At 43.4% G+C, this 22649-nt stretch overlaps 1 protein-coding gene across 2 annotated transcripts; it reads left to right on the top strand.

Annotated features, from left to right (window-relative positions):
* Positions 1 to 4508: 4508 nt before the first annotated feature.
* On the top strand, positions 4509 to 22402 carry UPB1 (beta-ureidopropionase 1). Of its 2 annotated transcripts, XR_010792837.1 has the most exons (11): positions 4509 to 4697; positions 4832 to 5003; positions 6392 to 6479; positions 10291 to 10385; positions 12133 to 12294; positions 13450 to 13619; positions 16578 to 16659; positions 16787 to 16829; positions 18966 to 19120; positions 19246 to 19379; positions 20397 to 22402. XR_010792837.1 is itself a non-coding variant. In XM_066603573.1 (10 exons), exons 1-10 carry the CDS (start codon positions 4597 to 4599, stop codon positions 19327 to 19329), a joined length of 1152 nt encoding a protein of 383 aa, XP_066459670.1. In that variant the 5' UTR covers positions 4509 to 4596; the 3' UTR covers positions 19330 to 19515. The 2 variants fall into 2 exon arrangements, 1 of the variants encoding a protein (XP_066459670.1); XM_066603573.1 differs by lacking the exon at positions 20397 to 22402 and having other exon boundaries at positions 19246 to 19515.
* Positions 22403 to 22649: the final 247 nt, after the last annotated feature.

The raw sequence follows: 22649 nt of genomic DNA, 5'->3' as shown, positions 1-22649 counted from the left end.
TTCAGTATATTGTATGTCAGCATTAGCCTTTTAAGCCTTGGCAGGGTCTAATAGGCTTCCCTACATGGCAGGCCTTGGGTTCATTGTTAGGCCCTAGGCTGCTGTGACAACTCATTGTCAAACTGTGATCCATTGTAGGGAGCCGAGTGAAGAGATGCGGTGATGGAGGGAGCCTCGCCATCTAACTGCTTAGATGCAGTAGTCGCTATTGACTGCGGCTTCTAGGGGGTTAAAGACTGGAGTTGGAGTTATCTTCGATTTCAACCCCCCCCCCCCCCCCTGCCGACGGTTGCAACAGATTCAGCCATATACACCTCTGCAGCCTATTATGCACATGTAAGTTATTAGTTGCTAAGGGGTTCTCTCATAGAGGACTTATTGGTAGCATATAGCTAGGACTCAGACAAGACATTCACTAGGACAAAGTCTCAGAGTCAGGAAAACTAAGTGGGCAATGCTACCTCATATTTTGTTGGCTGCACTTGGCTTTTGATCAGAGGCTGGTACTAGTACACTTCAATTTCCCATTGGTGGTGTTCTATTTCCATCTAGAGGTCCTTATTGGTACTCTCAGTTATGTGCACAGATTCTGATCATTGACACATGAAATCTCTAGAAAGGTCATTGACTATATTTACTTGTGTAAAGCCTCTGTACTACAATAGGGGATACTACTACAAGTTCATCCAATACAACTCGCCTTGCTACAAATCATTTGCTTTTTTATGTTGCTGATAATACTAATGTAATGTTGAAGAAGAATCTACTAAAAGAGAATCTACCTTAAATCATGCAGCTTGTATCTTCGGGACTGTTCCTGCTCCCGCTATCAATGTAAGCCAATGCACTGGATACAAGGAAAGAAAAGCTATGGCAGATGTAATTCAACATTAGAAAGAATTAATTTATTCAAATCAACACACAAATTAGGGTCAGTGTGAAACAATCACTTAAAATAAGGTGACCCTCCCACACGTTGTCACATCACTCACAAGTTCAAAGTGAGTAGGCAGGTAAGTGCAGCTCCCAACACTGTTATGTCAGACTCAAGCTTGAATGTGACATACTGTAAGCTAGACCGGTAACTTGACCAACTCCGGCATGTGACTGCAAGAATCTTTGTAGCTCTAAGTCTAAAGTGCAGCCATTCAATATGTGTCTAAAATGGTCTTTAAATTGCAAGCTCTTGAGACTAAATCCTCTCTTGCCTTGTTGTTTAATGTTATATTTCTTTGCATTACTTGTCATATTATATGTTTATCGCTTCCCATAAATGTAAAATACTGTGCAGTATAAAGGCACTATAGAAATAAAGATCATTATTATTTCACAGATGCATTCCTGTCCTTTCTCACAGCTTCAGTTTGGTACGCTGTATTAATGAGTAGTTGGCAGAGATCTATTATAAGGGTACTGAGGTTGCTGTTGTATCTGAGCCCTAGTGCTCGAGCCACATAAGGGAATAACAGTGTTTATTCTGTGTAGTGACATCACTATTTATTAGCCTTGTACTGTGAAATGCCTCTGTTTTGTGACATCATCGTGTATTTTAATTGCTTTACAAAGCTATGTTTGTTATTGCTGCCCTTCAGCTGTGACATCACTGTTTAACCTTTTTCAAATTACTTCACAGTGTTTATTTCCCATGTACAGTGACATCAGCATGTTTCCTCCTTGCTCTGTGACATCACTATGACTATTATTCCTCTAGTCTTGCTTCACTTTAGTTATTGCCCATGTTCTGTGACATCACTATCTTTATGCCTGGGTAGACCTATATCTGCTTCTCCAAATTATACAGCAGGCAGTATGCATTCTGGTAGTTTGTTCTCCGTTCATCTCCTAAACAGAGATTTATCCATTGGACTGCCATATAGTGATGTGTGATTCATCACTTGAAAGAACACATCTCCTGTGTTCTAGAGTCCGGCAATGGTGTGCTTCACACCACTCCAGCTGACACTTGGCATTGCTCCTGGTTATCTTAGACTTGTGTACAGTTGCCGGATCATTTCAAGACCCATTACAAGAAGTTCCAGTCGCACACTTCTTGTGCTAATGTCCTTTCCAGGAGCACTTTTTAGATGTGCTTCAACATTTGATTGTCCCCGCTTTGAGTTTAAGTGGAAGCGTCTAGAGCTGCTGTTACTCCTAGACGCTTCCACTTCATAATAGTATGACAGTTGACCAAGACAAATCTACTAGATCAGAAATTTCATGAGCTGACTTGTGACAAGGGTGGCTTTCTATGACCTTGCCAAGTTGAAAGCTACTAAACTACTACTATCAATGTTTGTCTATGGAGATTGCATGGCTGTGTGCTTGATTTTGTCTATGGAGATTTGCAATGGGTGTGACTGGAACACTTGAACTCAAAAATTAAGAGGGGTGTTCATATACCGTTGGTCATGTAGTGTGTCTCTTCCGACATCCTCAGCTGATTCGGCATGTTTTATTGAATGAGGAGAGTGGAGCTAGCTATTGCCAGACACTTTGGACAACAGCTTATTTCCCTGGAGAACACAGGATTGCTTTTTTAAAAATCCGCCTATTTTAACTGAATACAGATGATGAATACTACTGGGCTGCCTAAACACATTTTATTATTGGCTAATTCCAGATATTAAATGTAATGACCAGATTTAGGGTGGCCATACACAATTGATACTGGAAATATTGTCTGAACTTCATGATTTTTGGATTTCAACATGCCTGAAACTTTTGTTCTTAAAGAAAATAAGCTGCCACCAGAGTCGTCCTGCAATGACTAAAGGTGGCTTTACATGGGACGACTGTTGTGCGCATGACTGACACCCGAATATTGCTCCTGTGCTTACACAGTTGCGATAGTCATTCAAGTGAATGGAGTTGGAGTAGGCCAGGATCATTCTGGCCCACCTGCCTCCATTCACAGTAAACAGGAGTTACTCAAAAATGGAGTGGCTCCTGTTAACAAGTCCCAATAGTCGCTTGTTTTTTTTTAGTTCTGCCAAAAATCAAGCGACTCCGACACATATGTGATTTCTCACTCAGTGCCATGTCTGCGGCCACGTGTACACGAGGTGATTATCACCTGAATTCGCTGTTTCCAGCAAGAATTTGGGTGATAATCGCCCTGTCTAAAATACCCTTAAACTTACTTTTCCTAAGTTACCTGATGAAGTAGACTCTGAGCTCAGGAAAGCTTGCATATATCATTTTTCTGGTTCGCCAATAAAGGCATCACCACTATAATAATTTAGCTTTTTCTATATAAGTGTATTTAACATGCATTGACTTCTCTGGTTAACACAGTACTATATTATTTTTGCTGTACATTGTATTTAATTAAGAAAGCCTCTCACTAAAAACTCCTTTAATGTTTCTTTCCCCAGAATTTCTTGTTCCAGACATAACACAGGTATTTTATCACTCTTTTCCTACTTATGACATGGAGTGATATACAATACACTGATTGCACTTTCCTGCGTGGAAGCCTCCCAGGAATCTACAAGTGCCAGATACCATACTGACTTCTTCCAGTCACTGCAGAGGGTCCCTGGAATCCCTCCTTGGTCTCAGTGTGTAATATGCTCACCCTCACAGCCCTGTTATAGTGCTATATACACAAGACTCGGGGCCATGGGGTGTATACTCAGTAACCATTACATTGTCCTCGCTGCTGTGTGAGGTGCAGGGGTACTTGTGGATTATCTGTTACCACTTCAAGGTTCTATTATCGATGCTATCTTGCAGGCTATTGCCATGTTTATACCACCTGAATAATATTATAAAAATTTATGTTTTGGAGAAATAAATAGAGTTTAAGAAATAAATAGTGTTTTTAGGCTGGGTTCACACAGGGCGGATTTGCCACGGTTTTGCCGCAGCAGATCCGCCCGGGGCAAATCCGCCCGCGGACGCTAATCTCGGGATTAGCCAGCCATGTGGATGAGATTTCTCAGAAATCTCGTCCACACGGGACGGCTAATCCGCTGCGGTAAATCCGTTTGAAACCGCGGCTGTGGCCGCTGCAGCCGCGGTTTCAAAAGATTGAGCATGTCTATTTACCTTTCCTTTTTTGTTAATTTACGTCGCGGCCGAGCTCTCCTCTATGGGAGCGCCGACAGCAACGGAAAAGCATGCGGCCAAGCCGCTTCAAAGCCGCCGTGGCTTAAACCGCGGCAGTGATCCCGGCGGAAATCTCACGGTTTTTGCTGCGGCCAAACCGCCAGATTTCCGACGGAAATCCGCCCTGTGTGAACCCTGCCTAAATGTATATGTATAGGTAAGACATTTGTGAAATGAATTTAAAAAGTGGTGACCGATAACCTACAAGTACAGGAGCAGGTCACCTCCAGGAGTGAAAGGGCTACAGGAGCTGCCTCCTTCACCTGAATGAACAGGCTCATAGGGACAGCTGGTTAGCATTCAGCACAATACAGAATGCCAGATGCCTTGGAAAATGTGTCCTGCATTCACCCTGCACGCCCACCACCACCTCCCACACTGCGGGCAATGGCCCTACAGTTTGGGAGGGAGCACATAAGGGGCTTGTCTCATTAACTCTGCCCCAGCTCAAACTTCTTTGGGCCTCAGTACGAGCATACTGTCACCATGGCAGAACAGCTGGTATCTGTGGAGCATGTACTGGAGAAATATATCCCTGCCGAGGAGCTACAGGAAGTATGGAGTGTGCTGTATGGGAGGAAGCTGAGGTGAGGGGAGAACTGCATGTGAGGATCTATCTATCTCTCTCATATCTATCGCTCTCTCTCCCTAATCAGCACTATATTAATAGAGTAATGGATGAATGATGTGCAAGGCTCGGTGAATAATCTGTTATTTCCAGATGTTTAGAGCTCCCTGGTTGCGCTGTGGATTCCGCCTCACAACATGGATTTGAGTTAAAAGGATACATGTTCGATGCTGCTAGTGAGCAACTCCGAAAGCCCCGGGCAATCCGAATAGGATTAATTCAGAATAAAATCCAGTTGCCAACTACAAGTCCAGTGGCAGAACAGGTGTGGTAGCCATTTGCGTCTCTTAACAAATGTATGCAATGTAATTGATACTGTACATAGTTGCGGGACCTACACCTTTCAGGCAATTATGGCATATCTGCAGGATAAGCATTCCCAAATATATTCTACTCTTACTTTTGTCTCCAAAATATGAGAGCTCATCCTTGCTTTAAGCTTTTGTTCTGTTTCAAAACTTAGAGCAAGGATGAGGTCTCATCGCTACAATATTAAAGGGTCCCTTTCACAACCCCATAGCACCCTAAACTAAGTTTTGGTGCTGTTAGGGGACCTGACAGGGAACCAGGTGATCTAGTTTTTATACTCACCCACCACAGCGATCCAGCGCTGTCACCCAGTGAAGATCTTGAAGACCACGAAAATCTCATTCTTTCCTGTGGGTGCGTTATCCCATTTTTATATTTTCAGCTAAACCCTTTTTAGAATAAAGCTTTAAACTTTCCTTAGTCCGTTTTCTCGCTGCTTTAAGCGATCCATAACCCTGAAGTGTGTTGATTGTGTGTCAGCTAGTGGAAACCGAGGCGGCTGACCACCCTGTCAGAAAAGTATGTTGGGGCGTGCTAGGCCATGCAGGGTGCGATTTAGACTTTATCTTGCAGGAGTGCAGGATATTGGGAAATGGAAGTAAGTCGACCCTGCAGTCTATCCCCTGGGTGCTGTACGCCACAGGCCTGTAAACCCCCGTAATTCGTGACAATGTATCTATATATAAAGTGAGCTGAATAACATATGCTTCAGCTGGGAGCAGCAGTGAGAGATAAAAGGTTGGCAGACAGTTGGTGCCAATGTCTAAGGGGAACAACAGAATCAGAAAAAAAAACCAATGCAATATGTTTGTTTCACTTTTTTCCACATGAAATAAAGGTTTGGTATGGTGTTAGCCAGTAGAGTAAAATGTGATTGTTCTCAGTAAGAGAAACAAAGTAATCTTGTAGATATGATACCTTTTAACCCCTTTAGTGGCACGCCCAGAAAATCTCCTAAAAATCAGTGTTGAAATGTGCTGAAGACTACCTAAACCTGCCACTGAAGGGGTTAATGGCTAACAAAAAAACAAGATGTTATAGCAAGCTTTTCGGTCCCTTGTCGGTAATGAATGAAACTAGTTTGGATGGCATTTCATTCATTAGCCTGACAAAGGGGGCGATATCCCGATATCCCTTTGTTAGCCATTAAAAGGTATCATATCTACCAGATTACTTGGTTTCCCCTACTGAGAACAATCAGGTTGTTTTTCCACAGACATTATATGTGGGGCAACTTTCACTAGATATTTATTATCTCATATGTGGTGCTAAGACTGGTGCCATTACTTGACTCTGCCATGTACAGTAGGTGCACTGACAGATTATGTTTACTTGCTTCACCAGGTGAATGCCATTCACAGGCGCATTGCAGAGATTGTGGAAGTAGCAGCTATGTGTGATGTGAATATTGTATGTTTTCAAGAGGCATGGAGTAAGTACCAAACTTCAAGCAACTTGTTATATTAAAACTAGTGATACGATATATATTCATTAAAACTAATGATATAATGTACTGTATATCTGTGTTCTGCTGCAGTTCAATACAATATTTACTACTAGATTATTGTGGTCCAGTGCCTAAGGTGGCTCACTGCGAGGGGCAGCGCTAGCTGTTTGTAAATAAAAATTAGCCTGACCGTCAGTCATAATATTGAAACCTTTTATCTTTTCACAATCAAGAAGGTGTGTGTGTGTGGTGGGTTGTCTATGTGACAAGCCACATGAGAGATGGAGAGAGAGGGGCAGGGGCAGAGACAGGGGGGGAGAGGGAGAGAGAGAGTTCTCTCTCTACTCACCAGCAAGAAATGTGTACTGATTGGTGGAGCATCTGCTCAACAAATTAGGCCAGCTGCATACAGTTGCACCAAGTAATCATTGACCCATCTGTGGGGCTGCTCTGACTGTTTGTTGAAACTCTCCCCACAATGTAGCCGCACCTCTGTGAACCCTCATATCCGAGCTCCATGCTCCCTGTATTAGAGGCAGGAGGAAAAGAAAACCAGATCTTCAAGAAGCAGCCACGACTGTCAAGAAAGTTCCCAGAGGCTCATCCTACCAGTACACAGAATGCTTATAACTAGATGCCTGTGTGGGGCTAGTGTTATGTCATGTGTTAAGCTTGCAGTGCACAGGTTAGGTTTATAGTACACGTTTGCTGTATGTGTACCCATAGGCCTCCATTCACCTGACAGACGCCAAAAAATGTCCTTTTAGCATCCATGAGGCTGGCATACATCTGAATACCTTTTTGTGAGTGATGTAAATTAGTAAACTAATAACTGAAGCACATTGCAGGACACTGAAATCATTAATTCACATTGCAGAAACTTCATTTTTGGATTATGAAAACTCCCCAGTGAGAGATAACTTTCCTAGTGAGCACCATGCAGTTTAGAGATATTTCTACAGTGTGACAAGTGAATGAGTAACCTGTGGTTATTCTGTAACTTACTGTGAGCTATGTAAGGGGTCAAGGAAAGGCACTTAGATCTGGACTTATCTCCAGAGACTATTGCTGAATAAAATGTCTGGGGAACGTATTAAGAGCTGCTCAACCCATTCACTCCAGAGCCATTTTTTGGTTTTTCGTTGTCAGATTTTCATCCCTACCTTCCAAGAGCTATGACTTATTTTTTTCTGTCAACAAAACCGTATAAGGGCTTGGTTATTGAGGCACAAGTTAGCTGAGGAGCTTATGTCCATGGCATTGGTCGTGAAAGGGTTAAAAGAGAAATAAATGGAACCCCCAAATTTGACTAGTCTCAAATGTTTTTGTCTTCAGACCTGACCTGGTTGCATAAGCATTTATCAGCATCAACTGGCTGAGATCTGGCTGTGTGACAATTATATTTATTTGTTGTTATTTTGTAATTCCCTTTATTGAGTCTGTTGCCATTTCACATAAATTGTAACATTGTGAACAGTAAGGCTGGGTTCACACAGGGCGGATTTGCTGCGGTTTTGCCGCAGCAGATCCGCCCGCGGCAAAACCGCCTGCGGCCGCTAATCTCGGGATTAGCCAGCCATGTGGATGAGATTTCTCAGAAACCTTGTCCACACGGGACGGCTAATCCGCTGCGGTAAATCCGGTTGAAACCGCGGTTTCCAAAGATTGAGCATGTCTGTTTACCTTTCCTTTTTTGTTTATTTACATCGCGGCCGCGCTCTCCTCTATGGGAGAGCCAGACGCAACGGAAAAGCATGCGGCCGAGCCGCTTCAAAGCCGCCGCGGCTTAAACCGCGGCGGTTCTCCCGGCGGAAATCTCGTGGTTTTTGCTGCGGCCAAACTGCGAGATTTCCGACTGGAATCCGCCCTGTGTGAACCCACCCTAACACTGATTTATTTCCATAACCTTGTCCATAGCAATGGCTGCTTGAATCAACAGCCTTTAATACCAATTTCACACAGATGTCATGCAGCCACATTTTAGTGACTGTATTATGGCCATAGACCCCTCTTAGTTCTATTGAATCAAGCGTATATCACCATAACACCCTGTAGAGATCAGAGTTCAGTCACAGCATTTCAGTTAGGGCAAATCTGCAGAGAAGAATGGCAGAAAATCCCCAAATTCAGGTATGCAAACCTTGTGGCTTAATATTCAAGCAGACTGGAGGCTGTAATAGCTGGCAAAACGGCTTCAACTAAGTACTGAGTGCGGGGTGTGAATACTTATGTCAATGCAAGTTTTCATTTAAAGAATATACAAAGATTTCTAATATTCTGTTTTTACTTTGTTATTATGGGGTATTGAGTGCAGAATGATGGGGAAAACTTGATTCTCTTTAAAAAAAAAATTTTATTTGCACAAGTCCACAACACAACAAAATGTAAAAACATTGATAGTGTCTAAAGACTTTCCGAATGCATTGTAGTTCGTCATGAACCACTTGATTTTTGAGGGAAGTCTACAGAATAAATTAAAAAATGAGAGAACATGCAACAAGTGTTCCCCCCCCCCCCTTTTAAATAAACAGGCTAATTTCACCCAGGCGAGTGCGATTTCCCTGCAGATGCAAGGCATTGGTATTAGTGTATCTTGACGCCACCAGAAGCTAGGGGTGTGACAGGAGGAACACCCGTGTCATACCCCTAGCTCCCGATTGGTGCAAGAATGTAAGGTCCTGGAAGCTGATATTATGCATTATTTAAGTGCCCTGTGACTGTCCTCCCCATGGCTGTGTGTGCAGCAGCTGTCACTCACCGTCCCTTGCCACTGTGGGCTTCCTGCAGCAGTGAGTTACTGTCCCCCGATGCGCTCTATGGAGTCCCTGGTCTACTCTTGCAGCGCTACTGTGCCGTTGCCGCGTCAGAGTGCTTTTTCCTCACTGCTGTCCTCTGCCACTAGTCTTTCGCCACTGGTAGTCTTTTGGCAGTGCAACTCTGTCACTTTTTCCCCGCGCTCTATGGCCTCCCAGGTCTCCTGCTCCTACAATGGCCGGCGGCGGTCAGTGTATTGCCCAGGGTGCAGTGTGCTCCATGCTGCTGTGGCACCAGAGAAGGCGCTTCACGTCGCTCTGCTGTGCCTGCTGACGCGGACCCTCTACAGGTAATGGCTCGCTCCGCCAGGGTAGGAGATTCAAGTGCCAGTGCTGTTCCTGAGGCCGACACCGCTGTGCGCTTCGGGGAACAATTTTTTACCTCTGGCCGAAGCTAGTTTCACTGTATGTTTGTGAAAGCAGGTATTTTGGCTGACTGCCGGGGAACCGCCTTGCACATGGGGCTGGCTTCATCGGTCGACGGTGTTTGCTTTTCCCATACAGGTATTTTGGCCGAGGCTGGCTGCATCACGGGATGGTGTATTCTTTCCCCATACATCGTTAGTGGCCTGCCAGGACCTGCAGCCCATCTAACTCTTCAGCCAATCAGCATCAGGGGGCCTCACCCCCCTGTCTATCTTGACTCCACCAGTACTTTCTGGTGGCGTCAAGATACAAAAACGTCTGGGGTATTAGTGTATCAAAACCGCCTCGCATCACTTCAGGAAGTAGCGATCCTCTGACACAGCTGATAGCTGTGAGGGAGGATTGTGGAGTGTCTCTATTGTTTTCAATTGGGAAACCTCGAATCACACTACGTCCACCCACACGGTCAGCGATTGCAGAATCTGCAATTCAAATCCGTTTGTGTGAAATCGGTCTAACTCCGTAGGTAAATTCTGGAAGTAGAGGTTTATTATTTAGTAAGCATGGTCACCTTTACTTCTTTGGCCTGTCCTAAACTTCCCATGATGTCTTCCCAGCTATGCCTTTTGCTTTCTGTACAAGAGAACGACTGCCATGGACAGAGTTTGCAGAGTCGGCTGAAAATGGAGTCACTACGAAGTTCTGCCAGGAGGTACGAATATTACTAACCAGATACATACTTTGATTGTTTTATATATTTTAGGATTTTATTCTATTTCTTTTCTCAAAGTGATAATGCTCAAATGTAATATTTCAAGTATATTTATATACCTTTTATTTCAGTGAAGTGTAGCACTGGGCACTTTAAAATACATGTGACACCACTTCTCAGTGTCGGATACAAGTAAATTGGTTAACCTGAGTGCTTCTATTAATTGTGATGACTGAACTTAAGTTCAGCATCCACTTAAATATTCAGAAATTGTATATACAACAATTTCCTAATATACTTTCATTATTCAAACCACTTCATGCTTGCTGTGGAGGAATCTGACCATATGGCAGGATAGCACTACAGGGCTGGAAGCACAGGCAATCCTCTGCTGTATTATCAGATCACTTCGGCTCATAAGGTTCTGCAAATGAAAGTATATTATGGTATTGCTGTGTATGAATTGTCTAATAGATTATTGTAACTTGGGTATATCCATCTTTCGCCGTATTGGCCAGTGGGTTGATACAACAATTTTTTTTGGATTATAACTAGCAATCGTGCTGTTAAAACCTCCTAAGGGCTATGTCAGATGAGCTTTTTTTTTACGCATGTTAGGAGCATTTGCGATTTGAATCTATTAAAACCAAAGATTTCCAACTGAAGCAGTTACATGTCCGTTTTTTACAAGCGAATAACATAAAAAATAGGACAGGGTTTTGCAATTCATATAAAACTAGGTTTGTGCGAATCGATGCAACTTTGACAGTAGGAAATCCTACTGTCAAAGCCCTTAAATAAGCCCTAGAGGCTGGGAAATGAAAAAAAAAATTAATACATCACCTCGAAGTGGCTCTGGCGCATCTTCTCCCTGGGTCAACAGCACTGTTCTTGATCATTTTCCTCTGGCCAGGGATGTAAAAATCTCCATCTCTTGAAAGCACTGCCTCTGATTGGCTGAGTGTTTTGACCAATCACAGCCATTCTGACCACTCACAGCCATTCTGCTGCCGCTGGCCCCATAAACCACAAGCTGTCACAGCCGCAGCAGGTGATAGCGATGGGACTGCACTTTTATGTGTGAAATTTGCTATCATGTGACCACACAAGTGCAAATTTAAAAATTTGTCTGCCGCTTCGGTCACGCGGATTTTATACATGCGTTTTGCGAATGTGTTTCCCGCATTTAAATGTGTGAAAAAAACAGTCCTAATCTTGGAAAACCCCTATATGCAAGAGAAAATGAAACGGACATGTAGGGCTGATGCACAGGGCCAAACCATGTACATGTAGTCTGAACAGCAGTGTATAGAGTCGGTACTTCTCAGTACAGGCTTCGTCAGATTCTGTGAGGGAAATTTAACAACTGTCGTACACCAGTGTGTTGGTATAAAAAAGTCGCACATTTTTGCAAAAGTCTCACTAGCATAACAATTTGCAACTTTTGGGCCTTTTTTGCAGTGAGCTTGCAACATTTTCAAAAAGTAGGTGGGGCTTAGTAAAAGGGGCATGGCCTTGTTGGCCAGCTTAGATTTACTATAATTTATACTAAAAATGGTCATAATTATAGCTGGAAACTATGCTAGCTTGTAGCTTGTGTAGATATCAGTCTGGCTCATAGACTAGCTAGACAAGCCATAACATAAGTCAACCAGTTGAAATGATAAAGGTGATCATAAAGGGAGACCTCGTACTAGAATACTTTGGTAATTTTTATGAAAGTCCTTTTTCCCTTTGACCCTTTCAGCTTGCAAAGAAGTACAACATAGTAATTGTCTCTCCAATTTTGGAGAGGGATGAATCTCATGGAGAAACCCTTTGGAACACCGCTGTGATCATATCAAATACCGGAGCTGTCCTGGGCAAGAGCCGCAAAAATCACATCCCAAGGATAGGAGATTTCAATGAGGTGAGGCTACAACACCGGTTAGTAATATTTGTATATGCAATTTGTAATATTATGTAATGGACAGAGGAATGTGTAATACTGGCTAAGTTATTATATGCAGTCGCCTGTATCCATAGGGCATGGCAATATTATTTAAAGTAAATGTAGGTGTGACTGGAGAGCCGCTGGAGCTGTGAGTCTGTCTGGCTATGACAGGGAGAAAGACAGGGTGGTGGCCAATGATTTTCTTTCGCTGGCTATGGGTGCATTCACATGGGCGAGTATATCGGTCCAAAATACTCAGATATTGCGATTCTGGATGCGAGCACAATGCCTTTTTGCTTAAAAAAAAACAAAACAAAAACATCGCCAGGCATCACACTCACATGAAAATTGCATGGCATACAAGTGCGATATATATATATATATTTTTTTTTTATTATTTTTTTATTTATTTATTTTTTATAAAGATCCCATAGGAAGTGATAGAACATGCAACAATTTTTCAATTTTGCAGCGTCGCTGAAAAAGAAAAACTGCTCTTGCAAATAAACGCATTAAATCATTATGTTATTAACACATGCGAGTTCCGTCCATATCACTATCAGATGGAACTCTGATTGCGCTGGGCCTGGGCAGTGGGCAAACATTAGATTTGCGTGCCTGTTCACACGGTTCTACGGTGCTGGCGGGCACATGTAAAAACACCTACGGCCATGTGAAAGAAGACTAAGGCGATTGTCACAGCTTATTCAGTTCCTGACTGCCCATAGAATATAAACCCCCTGGTGGTCCATGCCTTTTAATGAAGGGAGGGGAAACTTCTGATCATAAAGTGGTGATCTACACCCCCTCCCTGCACAATTATATCTGCACTGGTTACAGAACATGCCTAGAACACTCCCCCATTGAAGTCAATGGGTCAGCTCCTGTCTATTGTGAATGGCCCATTAAGTCTGCTGTAAGGCATCTCTCTGAAGGCTGTTAAATGCAGCTCTGGAAACATAGCAGCCCCCATAGTCATGTATACAAAACAGAATAGAAATTCCACAATCAAAAAAGTAAAAAAAAAAATAGAAAAATTGAGTATGTGCCACTGTCTAATTTTAATTACTAAAAAATAAGTGATACATTCCCGTTAAGTGTATTTCATGTTTTTAAATCTTTCTATTTTAGTCCACTTATTACATGGAGGGTAACACAGGACATAAAGTATTTCAAACTGCATATGGGAAGATTGCTGTGAACATTTGCTATGGACGACACCATCCCCTTAACTGGTTAATGTACAGCATGAATGGAGCAGAAATTATTTTTAACCCTTCAGCCACTGTTGGAGAGCTCAGGTAATAAATCATTGTAGACCAATGACAGTAGAATGAGACTATGAAATATGTCATGTATGTTGGGGCAGAGTAATAGGTTAGTAGTGCTTGTTCATACTGTATAGCTGGATCATGTTGCAGTTCATGAAATGATTATAGATGAGCAAGTATTGCCATTTTCGAGTACTTGCCAGCTCGTGCCAAAAGATTCGGGGGCTGGCGGGAGAGAGCGGGGAGGAACAGATCTCTCTCTCTCCTCCCCCATGCTCACTCCCACAACTCACTGCTCACCCCCGCCGGCCCCCGAATCTTTTGGCACGAACGGGCATGTACTCGAAAATGGCAATACTCGCTCGAGTAATTTGCCTTAGCGAGTGCGCTCGCTCATGTCTAGAAATGATTCAATTTGTTTTGCATTAGCTTTGCAAATAGAAACAATTCCTTCCATGTTCAGATACCCAACACTGGTAGAAAAGCTGCTGTACTATTATAATACTCATTTGTTTTAACAGAGAATAAATGGTCACACATCATCATACATCGAAAAAGCCAGTGCATCCTTCAAACCACCCAGCACACAAATAAGACTAGGGTCGTCTTTTTTTTTTTTTTTTTTTTAACAATCGTTATTTTTTAGCAATAGTTGTGCCAAAAATGTATACAAAAACACAGTGACTGTAAATAGTACAGCGCTATAGTGTATTAAGGTACCTTTATACGGGGTATAGTGCCCAAATAATTGCTGGAAAGTGATTTTCTGCGATAGTCTGCCCATGTACACATGGCCACCAACAGGACACTAAGCGAGAAATCACTCATCAGTCACTTGGTTTTTAGCTCATCTAATAACCGAGTGACTGTGGTCCCGTGTATCTATAACAACTGTTGGATGCTTTTAGATAGACTAATAGATAGACATGTAAAGGTGCTTGTAGATAGACTAATTTATGTAGTATTGTATATCGTCGCCCTAGGCCTCATGTCCACAGACATGAGGCCAAAAAATACATTTTACTCACCTGTCCGGACGCTGCGGGGGCTCTCCTCCCTCGGGGCTAGATCTTCTTCCTTCTGCATAGCAGATGCCCTTGGGACGCCGGCGATGTGCCGCACGCATGCGCAATGCCTTTTCTTTTTTTTTTTGCAAACTCTTGCTTTCCCGCAGTCCGTGGCACAGACGCAGTGACCGCTGCGGACGTGCCGCGGATCCAGACTGCTTCCATTAGTTCAATGGGAGCCGTCCGTGTGGGAAAACCACATAAAAATAGTGCATGCTGCAGTTGCTTTCCTGTGCGTGTGATCCGTATTTATTTACCAGCGGGTGCCCAATGTTTTTCTATGGGGTGCGGATCGCACGTGCGGGGGACCCGCCGGATTTTATAAACCAATTTATGCTGTTGACATGGGGCCTTAGTTCCATACTCTTCTAACTCCACTTTTGGTCGATTTTTCTGTTGAATGGATGTGTTCTAACTCCTGTTTACGAGGAAACTTATTGTGTAAGCTCCAACCATATGTCTAAAAGGGATACCGATCATTCCATTTTGATCTGACTCTGTGGGATGATAATCGTCTGAGCCATGCTGTTCTAAGTCCTCCAACTAATAGTTGCCTTGTGTTTTGTTAGCTGACGGGCAGAAATGTAATGGTGCTGGTGAAAATGGAGAATAGAACTGCATGTGATATAAAACTGTCAAATTGTTATTACATGCATTTTCCCACTATCTACAATTGCTTCGACGTTTTGTTCCTGTTTGCTGCTGACCACGACTTGTGATTGCTGCAGTTAATCATTGGACACAGTAGTTACCTCCTATAGCCAGTGATTGGTTGTAGTTGTTACTGTATAAACAGTGTCATTGTATGTGAATCCTATCCTATTCAGATTTAGATCTCCTTCAGAACTGAAGACAATGTCTTTATTGAAGTTATCACATTAAATAGTACGCTACGTCCGGGAGCTAGAACACATTTTGTTCTGTAACAATTCATGCAGTTAGAATAGTGTTCTATCTCCAAAGGAACTACTATATTAAAGGGATTCTGTCATCAGATTCATACTGAGGGAACCAGGGGCAGCATGAACTTGATACACAGATGCCCATTACCCAGTGAGGTTTTTATTCTGAAATGCTGCAGCGTTTCAGAAGAAATGTACTTTGAAATGTAACTGGGAGCTGCTGTATGCAGAGTGATAACTACGCTCCCTACTTCTGTATAGTCTTTGTGCAACAGGCCGGGCGAGGCTGGTAGCACCAGCTCCGTGACTTGGAGCTCAACTCTGAGTCAAACTTCGATGTGTATTTATTATACCCTCCCAGGGGTAATGGGCATCTTTGTATCGGGTTCAGGCAGTATGAGCCTGATGACAGAATCCATTTAACATTTGAAATCACTCTTAACAATGTAAGCTTACTGTACAAACACTCAAACATTCAAGGTGCTGCCAGGAGAAGTTTGCAAATTGAGTTAGAACCCTATAGAGCTCAGTCAGCGATATACCTAGATTACTTTATGTATGGAGAATAACAAGTCATATTTTTGTTAGGATGTGATTCTCCTTGGGTTAAAGCTGCATTTTTCTTGCTTGCTGGTTGAAATGCTTTGAACACAAGTTTTTGTTTTCCCACTAGCAAATACGGTAGCAGTAAATAAGTATTTTCTGTTGTAAAATTTTTGACACAAGTAGTTTTTGGTAGAAGATTAAAAATCTTTCTGGACAATAACTTATTGAGACTTTCCACTGCAAAATTAAAGGGGATTTCTGGGACTGAGTTGATGGGACTAAACTGCAGTACCAAGTATAGCCACTACCAGAAATACGGAGCTGTGTCTGGTAAACTGCATTCCCTTCAGTCAGCGAATTAGCAAACTGTGCGGAACCAGACCCCCTTTGATCTAATATTAATATCCGTAGATTAGCCTATCAATTCTGCAGCAATTCTGATTTAATGTAATGTGGTCCCTGTTTGTTCACAGCGAGTCTCTGTGGCCCATAGAGGCACGAAATGCTGCCATCGCCAATCACTGTTTTACCTGTGCTATAAACCGTGTGGGAACTGTGAGTATAAAACATGTACTTGTCCTCCTGAGCCTGTCCTTTCATTCCATCATGTAGTAACTTTTTTTTTTTAATTAATGTGATCATCAATATTCTTAATGAGTTGTTTTGGGATATTTCTTGCCAGGAACACTTTGAAAATGAGTTCACTTCCGGAGATGGCAAGAAAGGTGATGAAATCAAACTGCTAACATTTGTGTGTATAAATAAATGTGGACTGAAAAGCATTTACCATCTTCCTGCTGAAATGAAGACATGCTTAAAGGGAGGTTATTAGGGATGAGCGAATATACTCGCTAAGGCACTACTCACTTGAGTAATGTGCTTTAGCAGAGTATCTCCCTGCTCGTCCCTGAAGATTCGGGAGCCGCTGCGGCTGACAGGTGAGTTGCGACGGGGAGCAGGGGGGAGCGGGCAGGAGAGATCTCCCCTCCGTTCCTCCCCGCGCCGGCCCCCGAATCTTTCGGGACGAGCAGAGAGATACTCGGCTAAAGCACATTACTCGAGCGAGTAGTGCTTTAGCGAGTATACTCGCTCATCCCTAGAGGTTATGCATTCCTATCTTCAGACAGCATGGTATGGTGACAGGCATGCTGATTTCTGCTGTCTGCCACTTATACTAATTCGGTCAGCCATTTTGAAAACCTTACTTTTGCAAGATCACAGTGAGCTGCAGTGGAGTTCGGTTTGCCTCCTTAATATTTATTCACTGCTCCACTGCCCTCCTGGTCATATACATGAGTGACTTCTCTCCCCACCCCCAAATCGCAGTGCGCGAATAAATCGTGGTATGTCCTGTCTTTTGTCTGATGCTCAGAACGCATCAGCCATGGTTTTCAATGGATCTGGAAAGCACATTGCACAGTGTGTGAGGGGAACGCGAGTAATGTGAGGCTTCCCACTGAAAACAATGGGAAACACTTGCCAATCCTCTGACACAGTTGAAAGCCATGCTGGAAGAAATGATGGGGACGGAGACAACGCAGGGCCCGATATCTCGCTCAGCCGTATGAAACTAGCCCTAGGCAGATTTTATTGGGATGAACAAGCAGAAATTGGGTGCATCTGAAGATCTTTTATGTACCCCCTAAAAGTTTTGATACTGGGTATGTTGAAGTCCAGCATGCCCCATCCTTCCCCTCAAAATGCTAGGAGATAGCTGGCAGGTGCCTTCTGCTTTAGATTGCTGACTGATCCTGATTAAATTGGTTTATATAGCTGACGGTTATCTAATGCATATAGTAACATAGTATGCTAGGCTGAAAAAAGACAAATATCCATCCAGTTCAGCCTGTTTTCACCCCGAGGAAGGCAAAAAAAAAAAAAAAACCCAATGAGGCAGAAGCCATTTTACCCCACCTTGGGGCCAGCTTTAGTGGTTTCATGAACTACTTGTCCTCTGTATAAACCCAAAAAATAGATATGCCAAAGAATATGGATGGATTACACCGCAATCTAGAGTTAGTAGGCAAGTGTCCTGTTGACACAGGCTACAGTATCTAGTATTCAGCAACTGTACATATCTTTTTAGATATAATGAAAGAGAAAGGCCTGTAAGGGCTTATTCACGTGAGCGATATTCTCAAACGAGTTTTGTGTGATGCGCACGAATATGAAATCCATTCTTTTGAAAGGATTCATTCCCTAGAGCAATCTTTGGGCGTTCTCTTGGAATGCCATGCCCACTGTTTTCAATGTGACCTTAATAGGGATGAGCGAGCGTACTCAGAAAAGCACTACTCGCTCGAGTAATTTGCTTTATCCGAGTATCGCTGTGCTCGGGTCTGAAGATTCGGGTGCCGGCACGGAGCGGGGAGCTGCAGGGGAGAGCGGGGAGGAACAGAGGGGAGATCTTTCTCTCCCTCTCTCCCGCCCGCTCTCCCCTGCTCCCCGCTGCGACTTACCTGTCAGCCGCAGCGGCACCCGAATCTTCAGGGACGAGCACAGCGATACTCGGATAAAGCAAATTACTCGAGCGAGTAGTGCTTTTCCGAGTACGCTCGCTCATCTCTAGACCTTAACCATTGCATAACACTTGTAGGCCATGCAGTGGGATGTTTCCCATTGCGATCCTGTCACATGCATGCAACACGCACATGAGGGTCGCAATTTTGCAAAAGCGATGCAATTTTTTAACAAAAATGCTTCGCTGTGAAAATCGCTTGCCCATGTGAAGGTAGTCTAACTGTTCTACAGATGATTAAATGGACCCAAAACAGCAATCCAACATGACTAATCTCTCGAATTATCAGTGTGCCATTTACTATGACAACCATGTTAATGGACTTTTTTTTTTGTTTGTTTAGCACATCATGACTTTGGCTACTTTTATGGATCTAGCTACATAGCAGCTCCTGATGGCAGCCGTACCCCTGGATTAAGTAGGGTACATGATGGTCTTCTAATTGCGGAGTTGGATCTTAACCTCTGTCGACAGACTAGTGATAAATGGAACTTCAAGGTTAGTATCTGCAGCAAATGATATATGCAAAAACCAACCATGGTCATTACAATTAGATATAAGATTTCTCAGTAACATCAACAAGTGAAATTGGAGATTGCTTATTTACTTCTTCTTTTCTGCAGATGACTGGACGCCATGAAATGTATGCCGATGAATTAGCCCAGGCTGTGAGACCAGATTTCCAGCCGAATATCATACGGGAGTAAATATATAATGCGCTGCAGTCAAACACAAAAGGATGTTGCTGTACTATTAGGTGTGCAAAATGGAATTCATACGCTTGGCTTGCGCAAGACTATTGCTGGTGGTGAATAAGCAGCTTCAGGCTGGATTCAGACGAACGTATATCGGCTGGGTTTTCACGCCCAGCCAATATACATTGTCTTTCTCTGCAGGGGGGGGGGGGGGGGGGGGGGGGGAGGCTGGAAGAGCCAGGAGCAGGAACTAAGCTCCCGCCTCCTCTCCGCCCCTCTGCACTATTTACAATGAGGAGAGGCGGGACAGGGTGGGGCTAATTCTCAGAACTTAGCCCCGCCCCATCCCCTTTCATTGCAAATAGTGCAGAGGGGCAGAGAGGGGGTGGAGAGGAGGCAGAGAGGGGGCGGGAGCTCAGTTCCTGCTCCTGGCTCTTCCATCCTCCCCCCTCCCTGCAGATGAGGACATCGTATATTGGCTCAGCATGAAAACTGAGCCGAAATACGGTCGTCTGAATCCACCCTCACCTTGTAAGATTTTCATTCAATAATTAGCATAATGAAGTTATCTATCTCAGGGACCTGGCACTCGGAACCGAATTTGATGGCGTGGACAGTTCTACATCACTATGTTATCCCGTATCTGTTAAAATCCATGTGTCTTTACTTCAAAATCACAATAGTCAATTTCACAGTGGAAAAGCCTTCCGCTGTGTTATTAGAACATCTTGCAGGATTGTTCTTGTGTATTTCTAACACAAGAGATGTCATTCTGCATCTAAAGTTTGTGGAAAAGAATGCAAGAAATTGCGTTGTTAAAACCGCAACAAAACTTGCATCTGTGCTGCGTCCTGCTGCCAACTCCGCCTTGTGTAAAACGTCCCTGAAGCATTTGAGTCCCCTATAACTTTACCGAAAACTACTTCCATAGTGCACACATTGTAGCAGGTTATCAGTTGAATCAGGGGGATAACAACTAATCATGGGGCCCCAAGTCAAAATTTGGAATGGGGCCCTACTCCACCATGACCATATTCTGCAGCAGAATCTGAAAAATGAAGATGTGTTTTTTTTTTTAGGTTTTCTCTCACTGATACACATATATACACGGATAACGCCTCAGATGATTCCTGCTGTGATCTAATCTTGGCTTCCATTGATGAGATGCAGATCTGTCACTTGGCATGACCCACTTTTCAACTACGGCACCTGCCCTAAAAAAACTTCACTGCAGTTTAACCTTTCAGTAGATAGCTGCCATCATGTCACAAAAACGATCAGCATAAAATTATTGAAATCTGCCTTTTCAGCTGTTAGTCTCTAGTCTTTGGCTAGCTTTAGAGTATAGACAATATATGCTACAGAGACTCCTGCTGCGGCCCAACTCCTCTGAATTAATCAGAAAGCTCTTCAGTCTATGGTATGTAACGAATTTACATGAGGTTTTTCAACAAATCTGCCCCATGTGAAGCTACCCTTAGAGCTTAGCTGTTCTTTAAAAGGGGGACCTTCTGGTACACAATATGTCCAGAACATATCATTACATGGTCAGTTTTATGGGTTATCAACGCCCTTTTAACGTGTTAAGTTTTTTCCCACTTTAAAACTAATTTTTACCAGATGGGCATGACATAAATCATCAGAGGCAACACAACCTTTCTTCAGCACCTTGGAAACAGCCAAGCAGCCTTCCCTGTATGCATGCCCAGCAGAAGTCAGGTGACCACTGCAGCCAATCAGAGGCCACAGCATGCTGAACTCCTGGTATCATGGTACCCAGGATGTGAGTGCTGATGCCAGGAAAATGGGTAATGATGTTGCACCCTCTGTGTGACCAGTAACTGGCACCTGACTTTAGCCAGATGTACATAGGAGGAGGGCTGCTGTCTCCCAAGGGGCTTCTGTTTTATGCCTTGCACAGCTGCTAAAAAATTTTAAGAGGGAAAAACCTCTTTAAGGCTTTATGTCCACGGGCACTCATGGATTCTGAGTGTATATCCCACAGCGTCTGCGGGTATGGCCGGAATCCATGAGGACAAAAATACATTACTCACCTGTCTGGACGCAGCGCGGGTCTCCTCCGTCGTGGGCCGATCATCTTTCTTCTGTACTGCGGATGCGCTCGGCCTGCCGACACCGTGCCTTATTTACCTTTTTAAATCCTGCTTTCAGTGTCAGCTGCAGGCGTGCCACGGATCGGCCGGCTTCCATTGCCTTCAATGGAAGCTGTCCATGCGGGAACGGCAGGAAAATGGAATATGCTGCTTTTTTTCCCCCTGACATCCGCAGGTATTTAAATACCTGCAGATGCCCAGTGACAGTTCAATTATGCCCGTGGACATGAGGTCTAAGTGAGGGTATTTAAACTTCATTTGTGCTTGTTAAGGACATTTCCCTGTGAACCTCTTTGGTTAATAATCCTACATAATCAATTAAATACTTCAGTGGAGCATGAATTGTTACAAAAAAAAAAAAAAATACGCACCATTTTTTGCTGAAGTTCAATTAAAGCTTACTGTAAACTACCAAAGTTGTGTCCATACTGCTGCAGTCGTATCTGCTACTACAGCTCATTCCCATACAAGTGAATCCTAAGGACAGGCCATCAATGTTAACAACAGATCAGCTTGAAGGAGAAGATGGAAGCTTTATAAAACAGAATGAGGTTATGCAGAAAAAAGAGAAACCGCACTTACAAAACATCACAATGGAGAAAATCATAACTTTTGGACCTACGTGATCCCAATGATGTTCGCTTACATATTAAGATGATTACCAGAAATTTTTAAAACTAGATTTATTTCCAGCTGATTGTATGAAAAACTCAAATAGACATCAGACACCGCATTTTAGGGTACAAACACTAAAATGGCACCGGAGATTAACTCCAGGTTCATAAAGGATGCAGAGGTGTCATGGACTGCTGCAGTCACAAAATAACATGAAGCGATGGTAATGGTATATATGTGACACAGCCAGATCACATTTATGGATTTAGGCTGCATGTGCACGGGCATATTTTCATTGTGTATCAGAATGCACTGAAAGCTTTCCATAGTGTTGCTATGGAAAGCGCTTCCCCCTCCCCCCCCCCCCGTCCACGAGCAGAGAATCATAGCGATAATTCACTCGCAGGCACCTATTCGCAGCATGCTGCGAATTACCATGATTCTCCACGGTCAGCCTGTCAGATAGGCTGACAGTGGAGATCCGTCTGCCGGCTCCCGAGGCAAAGATCCGCCGCAAGCTACCGCAACGCCCGTGGACAGGCAGCCTTTCAAGTACATGGCAGATAACATTAGACCAGCGAAGTATATGAGAAACCACACAAC

The sequence above is a fragment of the Eleutherodactylus coqui genome, chromosome 5 (genome assembly GCF_035609145.1).
Source record: "Eleutherodactylus coqui strain aEleCoq1 chromosome 5, aEleCoq1.hap1, whole genome shotgun sequence".
Classification (NCBI taxonomy): Eukaryota; Metazoa; Chordata; class Amphibia; order Anura; family Eleutherodactylidae; genus Eleutherodactylus; species Eleutherodactylus coqui.
Note: the sequence above shows the minus strand (reverse complement) of the source record. Positions and strands in the feature narration are given on the sequence as shown.

Coding starts and splice junctions, on each gene's coding strand:
- UPB1 (XM_066603573.1), top strand. CDS start 4,597: ATGGCAGAACAGCTGGTATCTGTGGAGCATGTACTGGAGAAATATATC. Junction 5,004..6,391: donor CAAGTCCAGTGGCAGAACAG/GTGTGGTAGCCA, acceptor TTGCTTCACCAG/GTGAATGCCATTCACAGGCG. Junction 16,830..18,965: donor TTCCGGAGATGGCAAGAAAG/GTGATGAAATCA, acceptor TTGTTTGTTTAG/CACATCATGACTTTGGCTAC.